This window comes from Jaculus jaculus, chromosome 12 (genome assembly GCF_020740685.1).
Source record: "Jaculus jaculus isolate mJacJac1 chromosome 12, mJacJac1.mat.Y.cur, whole genome shotgun sequence".
In the NCBI taxonomy this organism is placed as follows: Eukaryota; Metazoa; Chordata; class Mammalia; order Rodentia; family Dipodidae; genus Jaculus; species Jaculus jaculus.
The window spans coordinates 22438413-22447425 of NC_059113.1; the positions used below are offsets into that span (position 1 = coordinate 22438413).

Below are 9013 nucleotides of genomic sequence, written 5' to 3' on the forward strand. Positions count from 1 at the left end.
ATCCACTGCAGGAATGGACTCAATGATGGAAATCAACAGTCTTTCCGCATCAGGTGAACTCCAGGAGCACATTGGGAGCAGGCTCTTCGAGGGAGCTCCTGACACAAGCCAGGATGGCAGCCTTTGCGAACTAGCATCTTTAGCTTCTAAAACATCTACCCAGCCCATTATGATCTGTTTCGTACAGGATCTACTTGATTTTATACCTATTATTTATCAAGTATGTTCCATTAGCTAAGCTACATGAGAGCAAGGTCTCATCTGTTCAGTTAGCTATGCTTAAAAAATATGTTGCCCATTGTACACATACCTTCAGTAGACATTTCCTCAGAGCATGAATGAAGGAATGTGAGAATGTATCTTCCACTTACATGAAAGTAGTCTTGTCTTATGTACATTCACTTTCTCCACGAAACAGATTCCACAGTTGGAAAGGAAAACAAGTATAAAGTAGTTCCATACAAAAGGCTAAAGGAAGTCAATAATAGTGAAAATGATATAACTGTAATAGGAAATGAAGAAATGGAAAAACATAAAGGTTTCTTGCACTTAAATTGGAAACTAGGAACAGCACATAAGAAACACATTAAAAGGTATAATATCCTCCTTTTATTTGTTTATTTACTTTTTATATTTGAAAGAGAGAGAAAAAGAATCAGATATATATAGAGAGAGACAGTGGGTGTGCCGGAACGTTCAGCTGCTACAGACAAATTCCAGATGAATGGGCCCCTTAGCATCAGGTTTACATGTGTCCTGGGGAATTGAACATCTGTTCTTAACCTTTGTAAGCAACTGCAGTTGCTTAGCCATCTGTCTTTGTGCAAGAGTGGGAATGTTGCCAAATTGTCTTGTAATGTAGTCAGAGAATATAATGGTAGGAATCATTGACTCTTGAATCTCTTAAAGGAGTGAGCCCCCCTGCCCTCTGGCAGAAGAAAAGAAGAGTGAAAACAGTAAGTTCACTACATGGGAATCCGTGTCTGCATCAACCAGAGAAAGGTCTCCTGTTGAAACGGACACTGCGCAGCCAGCGCAAGTTGACGGCAGTCACGTGCCTGGTGACCTACACCACACCGGGAGAAGGTTAGACCACCGAATATTCCTTTCGCTCTACAGGAAGTTACACTGCTCGGTTTCTCTGGAAATTGTGCAGATTCGTGTAGTCTTCATTCAAAGTAGGAGGAGGCTCAGCTCCATCACATTGCTGAACAGGGAGGAAGATGGACGCCCGCCACAGGGACTAGCAGGAGCAGTGACGATCAAAGCGTGGCTGTAGCGGATATTGGCACATAACGCCTTAGACACGGTTTTCTCAGAAAAGTATTGGAGAACACATTGGAAAGTGAAGGGAAATAGAGAAAGGAAGAGGTTTCTCTTTTTACATCATTCATTGGAAAGATGATTGCAAGCAAGCTCTTGGAAGTGGTCCAGTAGAGAAGGAAGTGTGTGTTTCTATGATATCTGTGTTTGTCTGCCCGGTGTTAGAAATCTTGGTCCGTGCCGTTGAATGCCCATTCCTGTGCACATATTTCCTCATCTGCTTACATGCTCACACAAAAGTTAAGATCTACATGTGAAGGAGAACATGCAGTGTTTGATTTCATGAGGCTAAGTTACCACTTTAGGTATGTTTCCACTTATGTCCGAGTTCCAGTCTATCTCAGGAGGTTATTTTCTTGACAGTTGAATAGAATTTTATATGTATATGTGCCCCATATTTTTATGACCGACTCATCCGTTGTTGGATATCTATGTTGATTGCATTTATTAGTTTGGGTGAAAGTGGACAGGAGACCATGAGATGGAAGCAGAGATGTTGAGCAAAGGTGTCGGAAGTCCATGAGGATGTTAGGGGAAGGGAGGCCAGGTGGAGGGGACACAGTTCTGGAGGTGGCGGTGGATAGATTAAGGTTGAAGGAAACAGAAATAGACTATGTGTAACAAACACCACATATAAATCTAATTCTTTGTTTTGTGATAAAAATAAGAAGCCTTCCTGGGTGGGATGGTGGCGTACACCTCTAATGCAGTGCATCCAATGCAGAGGTAGGATGATCTCCATTCCTCTGAGGTCACACTGAGACGGCATAGTGAATTCCCATCAGCCTTGTGAGAGAGAGACCCTCTGTGAAAAAACCCAATGTTAATCAAATAAAAATTAAGAAGCCTTGATTTATTATGTCTGGGCATGTTTAGTCAGGCAAGGAGAGTTTGACTTAAGTCATATAGTTAAAATCATTAGACATGTCAGACATAATTCTGTCACTCTTTGTGTCTTTTCTAATCAGTAGCAGTGATAGAAAAGGTTCTTTAAAATGAGAGCTTTAAACACATTAATAGGTGTGTGCATTCTTCAGAGAGAGGGAGGATGCCATTAGTCTATGATAGAGAAGTAAACTGTTCACAGTGTATCAGAGAGCAGAATCTGGAATTCTAAACTTCACCATTCAGTATTCTTTTTCCTCTAAAAGTTGAAGTGATGAAAGTTACCGGTTTTCAACATGCTATAGTAATAAATAGATCTTTGGTATACTCAAAGTAGGATTTTAAATTTAAGTAACTTTAGGTGGTTTTATTTTTCACAAGTATTTTCCTGACAGTCATAATAAGTGGCAAATGAGTGATACTGTGAGTGGTAATGTCAGTGTGCTGTTACATCACTGAATACTGCCGGAATACAAAGGTTACTTTCATGACACATTGTGAGAATCATGTCCTAAAGACAAACTCATAGGATGAAATTCTGGGTCTCCCTCTAACCAGCTTGTATCCTTAGACAATTTACATGGCGTTTTCTTCCCTATATCTTTCTCCATGAGACATCTACGTGTTACTTATGTCACAAAATTATTGTGAGGTATCAAGGCAGAACAACACATGTACAAGGCTTACAGTAAATAAACAGTTAATATTGCATGGGGGGTCTGAGATAGATAACCCCTGTAATTGTTTGAAAACGCTGCATGCTATCCTGTCAAGACTCAAATCATACTTTAGTATAGGGATTTAGTGCCTGTGAGTTTGGGTTTTTAGTTTTTGCTTTTTTGAGGTATGGTTTCACATAGCTCAGGCTGAGATGGAATTAACTAGGTAGTGTCAGGGTGGCCTCGAACTCACGGCGGTTCTCGTACTTACCTCTGCCTCCCACGTCCTGAGATGAAAGGTGTGTGGCACCACTCCCAGCTTTCTTCTATTTTTATTAAGAACAACAATATAGTATATTTGTGGTAGCTAAAAAGGTACAAGAGTTATCTTTCTTTGGTTTGGCCCTCAGAAAGGTTGATGTAAATTTGTTTCTTGGTTTTGATAGTGCTGTGATCTGCCTACTAAGTTTCATTTCAATCCCCAGGTAAAGAATGATTGGACCTTTAGTACCATATAACAGTTAGGAATTTGTGACGTAGATTTCAACCTCATGTTGTTACCTAAAAAAGCATCTACTACACTTGGAAGGCAGAGGTAGGAAGGATTGCTGAGAGTTTGAGGCCTCTCTGAGACAATATAGCGAGTTTCAGGTCAGCCTGGACTAGCATGAGGCCCTATCTCGAAAAACAACAACAACAAAATCGCTGTATGTGATTTGTTAACTAATTGTCTGAATTTTTTTTTTTTCTGTTTGATTTAAAGGGCTGCCGAGAATACATCTACCGAACTCCACAAGGTATTTCAAGTAATCACTTAAAAGAGTTTTCAGGAGGAACATTGCACACCGCAGAGAACTGTGAGATCTATCATAGAACGCAGACCCACTGAGCACACGAAGAGGGAGGCGCTGCCGCCGCCACGGCTTCCCTCAGCAGCCTCCAGCCCTGCGCAGTCACGCAGAGACCTGCAGCTGCACGGGAGCCCGCTGTCAGGGCTGCCCACCCCCGTGCCCACACAGGGCCGGGCAGAGCTAGGTGGACTCGCATGCCTGGGGCCTGGCAGCTGGAACAGGAGAACATTAGCAAGAAAGCGTTGCACACATGTTTATTGCTAGGGAACAGTGGGTAACAAGGAGGAGTGATAGCAAGGAGCACAGGTTAGTATGCCAGAGTGCCAGTAGGAGAAATCAGGAAGTAACTCACTTCAAGGGCAGGAGAGAAAAGAGGGTTCGATGGAGTTAGAAGGGAAAAGGTTATACGGTCAGCTACTTCTCAATGTCTGGTGGAGTTCCAGCTCACTGGCACTGAGGAAATGCAGGCTCCCCGTCTCCACCAGCATCATGTTCCATCGCCAAGTGAACAGGTAGGACTGGGAGTCACAGCAGGAGCCGGGGCAGACATGGTCTCTCCTGCAGGCCCTGTGCACAGAATCTTTGCAGCACAGGATTTTCATTGCTTCAGAGGGAAAGCTTCCCCTTTTGTGCTATCAACTGTGTGTGCTTTCTCAGGATTGTTTACTCTCTCTGCAGCTTTAAAGGGTAAGGTCTTTCCTGTCTGGTCCAGCTGTGAAGTTTAAGAATTTGACTTGTCATAGGCTCAGCACTTGATTAAAAAAAAGTAACAAATTACAGATATCTGTCAATATAGCTATTAAATGAGCACACACTGTTGCGAAATCTGAGTTATTGAAGATGTTTCTAATCAGCACTTTGATGTTGTATCAAACTATAAATTAAAGATATGGGAAAAATGGTCAAGTAGAGAAAAAGAAATACTGGGTTAAATAAAGACATTTACATGAAGAAACAAAATTTTCCTTTTACCCTGTTACAAAAGTCATTTCTTCTCAAGGTCCCTATACCTGTGCATAAATTTTTAACTCTAGATATCAAACAAAGATTTCTGCGCGTTGCATATATGGTAAAAAAAAATGTTTAAATTTTGACATTGCATTGTTTTACAGGTGGGCGAGAGAGTTGATAGAAGGAGCAGACGATTTCACTCATTCAGCATAAACAACTTCAGACGCCTGTGAGTTGCAGGTTTTTCTACAGTGGACACAACTTAGACTATGTTGTGGGCTTTCTTTGGCGCATACATTTTAGATAAATTCACAGTAGTCTGTCACAAATAGGGAATTCAGAAATTTTTGGTTTCTAAAAATCATTATGGTTTAGCTTTTCAAAGAAGTCTGAGTTATAACTATTGTAACATTTCAACCTCCTTCAACAACTACACTTCCATTTGGTTTTGCAAAGTGGCAGTGGTTGCCCACAATGAGGGTACTCTCGGAAACCCTGCTGTGGATTCTTTTGTTTTGACACCAGATTTAGGACAATCTCAATAGCATGATCTGTATATAAATTACTGGGGTATGTAGAGAGATAATCAGACAGAAGTTCTGTGGTGATGGAGGAAAACTTCTTTTTAGTTTTGATTATTTGAGAGAGAAAGGGGCAGTTAGAGAGACTGAATGGGCGCACCAAGGCCTTCAGTCACTGCATGCAAATTCCAGACGCTTGTGCCCTCTTCTGTATCTGGCGAACGTGGGTCCTGGGGAACCAGGGTCCTTAGGCTAAACAGGCAAGCAATTCACTGCTAAGCCGTCTCACCAGCTCAGGACTTCTCTTTTTTGAAGAGCAGCTTGAGTTCACCTCTAGGCTCACTGTCATACTGTCTGTGATCAGCCGGTATCGTGACATCTCATTCCTTTGGCAGAGTTGGAGCTGAGCTTGAGTGTAGACGGATGGAACCAAGGTGGGACTTTAAAGGTTTATCGTAGTGGAAGTGCTGAAAATAACTTGAAACTGTCCTTTAGAAAGGTGTGAAGGAATTGTATGTGTCCAGATAGGTCCCTAAGTAGAACTGGATTCCTAAATGGTAAGATCTCGGAATGGTGTTCCTAGCTACCTCTAAGAAGGGTAGATTGAGTTTCACCGGAGGGTGTAGGGTAGGGACAACCAAGTGGAGGAGAAGTGCCTGAGGAGTGGCTTGGAATCTTTCAGGAGTGAAAGCCAAGAGTTGAGGAAGCCTTGTGGAAGTCAAGTGATTCCCCAGTGAGGCCTTCCTTTCAGTAGGGTGTGCCTTCTCAATTGTTCCTCAAAGATGGAGAGTCGTAAGCACAGGAGAGTTCAAAGGTGCCAACTAAGCTGGTGAGACCTGTGACATTACTTTGGAGACCAAGATAATCATCCAGTAATCGACAGTTTGGAGAGGAGTACGGAGCCCAAGGCAGGCAGGATCTCTTGTTGGAGAACTTAGGTGACTTCTGAGCCTTTGACGATTTCACGGGGAAGAATCAGAGCTATGCTGACCAGGTGTCCTGAAGAGTGAATGAGTGTGTGTTAGGATTTCATTTGTGTACATGGTGAAATAATTTGCCTGTCCTGTTTTAGTAAGTGTCCCTTGAAGGGGTGACTGGTCAAAGAAGGTGGTGGCGTGAGATGCCCCTGAGAACTGACAGAGCTGCATAGAGCAGTTTGTAATTCAGCTCTCAGGCTGGCCAGTGGGTGAGGGGAGTAGTGAACTTGTGGAGAGGCTTGCACATGATACTGAAGGACTTAGGGTGTCAGGAGAGGCATTTCTTTCCTCACTGGCAGGAGGAATAGTACTCCCTTGCAAGGGCACCCATGGGCCCTTTATGAACTCCTTTCCCTATTTAGACTTTTCTGCTCCCTTGTGCTATGATTGGGGATGATTGAGCCATCAACGGCCTCAGTGATAGTGATGTTGTAACCAGCATCCTTTTCTCCTTCCTTTCCCACACTGTTTTTTCTTAGTACTTGTATGGACTGAATTATTTGATGGGTCTTGCAATGGATAATTGTGGCCTTAGGACAGCCTCTCTCTTCCGTACAGTGAAATGAGCACGCTCAATGAGTGAACCCTCGCTTGTTAAGGGTCCTCTTTCCTCTCTTTCCTCCACATTGCTTCATGCTGAGTGCAAGATGTGGAGATATATCCAGAGTCTTCATTAAATACTAAGATTTTGTAAACTTTTCTTATGGCAAGAACTCCTTGAATGACAATAGCCTCTACCTTTGTAGCCAATATGTGAGGGCAAGTTTACTTTGCTATTTATATTGTTTTGTTATTATTGTTTTTTTAGTGAGATAGAGAAAGAGAGGGAGAGAGAGAAAGAGGAGTGACAGAGAGTTGATATTTTGGGCCTCAGCCACTGCAATTGAACTCCAGATGCTTATGCCACCTAGTGGACCTTGTGCTTGCCTCACCTTTGTGCATCTGGCTAATGTGGGATCTGGAGAGTAGAACATGATACCTTAGGCTTCACAGGCAAGCGCCTTAACCACTTAGCCCTCTTTCCGGCCTGACTCCTGTGAAGTTTGACCCCTATTCCTGGTTCCACTGTGTGCTATTCACTTAGCATGTGGCTGTTAAATAGCCGAATGAAAAATGGGAAATCACTCACACTTATTCTTGATGAGAATGAATTCTTTGTGAAAGTTGGGCATATTGTGCTTCATTCTGATGTATTGTAGTGGTACATGCATGTTTGCATTCTCATATATACTCTTAATGCTCACACTTCCTAAGTCTTGTGTGCTAGTAATAGTGATATCTTTGAAAACAAGAATATAATTCTCACTTTCTCTTTCTAGTATCTTCTTCAGGTCCTACGAGGTCCTCTGAAGTCTTTGGTGTTCAATTGAGAACTCAAGTCGTAATCCTCCTCCACGTTTAAGAAGAACAAAATACATCTTTGCATTTTGCAGAAACACTTACTAAGATTAAACATAGTGATCTTTTATGATTACTTTAATTACATTTGTGCTTTGGAAGTCATTATTTGAATTCACTGAGGATGTTTTGTGTGTGCGTGTGTGTTTTTTTTCTTTGTGTGTGTGTGTGTGTGTGTGTGTGTGTGTGTGTGTGTGTGTGAGTGTGTGTGGTGCTGGGGCTGAAACCTTGGGTTCGGGCATGGTAGGCAAGTGGTCTACCACTCAGCCGTATCTTCAGCCACACTGAGTTGTCCCCCACCCAGCTGTGCCCTCACCCCGTGTACTGGCCCTCCTCCTTAGGGCCTTGTCATTCTAGTCCAGTGTCTCCCATAAGCTGTATCCTCTGTCCCTCCTCTGAGTTGATGTTTGTCTCTTTGGGTTCATATGAATTTGTTGAGATGGTTCTCATGTAGGCCTGGCTGGCCTCAAACTTGCTAGATAATTGAGAATGACTTTTGGCTCCTGATCTCGTGTCTGAGTCCTGCATGCTAAGATCATAGGCCCATCATGTGTGATATGGGCCTATGATGTGAGGAGTTGCTTATCAATGACATGGCAGCAAGGGAGAGAGAAAACATGATATACATTTCGGTGCCTCCTTCCTCACCAAGAACACACATTCAGAAGTTTCCAGTATTTATCACAATGATGTCAACCTCTGGGAACCAAGTTTTCAACATGCAAACATATGAGAGGAATTTCACATTCAAATCATAGTGAACATATTTTCAGAAACATCAACGCTAGCATACATATATGCATAGAAATCCTGGTCTTCCTGCCTCTGTCTTCTGAACGCTGGGCTCACAGGTATATGCCATTATGACCAGCGAAAAATAGACAGATACTAACACAATGGCACTTAAATGCTAATAAGAAGGAACCTGGGGCGCCGAGAGTCAATGATGTTATTTTAAAAATTTTATTTTATTTGACGGGCTGGGGCGATGGCTTAGCGGTTAAGCGCTTGCCTGTGAAGCCTAAGGACACCGGTTCGAGGCTCGGTTCCCCAGGTCCCACGTTAGCCAGATGCACAAGGGGGCGCACGCGTCTGGAGTTCGTTTGCAGAGGCTGGAAGCCCTGGCGCGCCATTCTCTCTCTCTCTCCCTTTATCTGTCTTTCTCTCTGTGTCTGTCTCTCTCTAATAAAATTTAAAAATAATTTAAAAAATTTGTTTTATTTGAGAAAGAGAGAGAGAGCAAAGCAGAGAGATAAAGAAAAAGAAAGGAGAATCTAGGTGTACCAGTGCCTCTGTCTCTGTATAGAACCTCAGATGCATGTGCCATTCTCCATCTGGCTTATGTGTGTAGTGGGGAATCAAACCGAGGTCCATGGGCTTTTGTCGGCAAACACCTTTACCGCTGAGCCCTCCTTTGAGCCCCTCCTGGAGGTTCTTTTTGAAAACAA

The 9013-nt window shown here is 42.8% G+C and overlaps 1 protein-coding gene across 1 annotated transcript in view; it reads left to right on the top strand.

The window, feature by feature from the left end:
* Positions 1-7652, top strand: part of LOC123453540 (nascent polypeptide-associated complex subunit alpha, muscle-specific form-like) — a 51617-nt gene extending 43965 nt beyond the window's left edge. Inside the window, exons 26-28 of the mRNA XM_045130554.1 lie at positions 3631-3664; positions 4831-4898; positions 7487-7652. Of these exons, the coding sequence (XP_044986489.1) occupies positions 3631-3664; positions 4831-4898; positions 7487-7517 (133 nt within the window). The 3' untranslated portion in view covers positions 7518-7652. The remainder of the gene's footprint in view (positions 1-3630; positions 3665-4830; positions 4899-7486) is intronic.
* The last annotated feature ends 1361 nt before the right edge of the window (positions 7653-9013 follow it).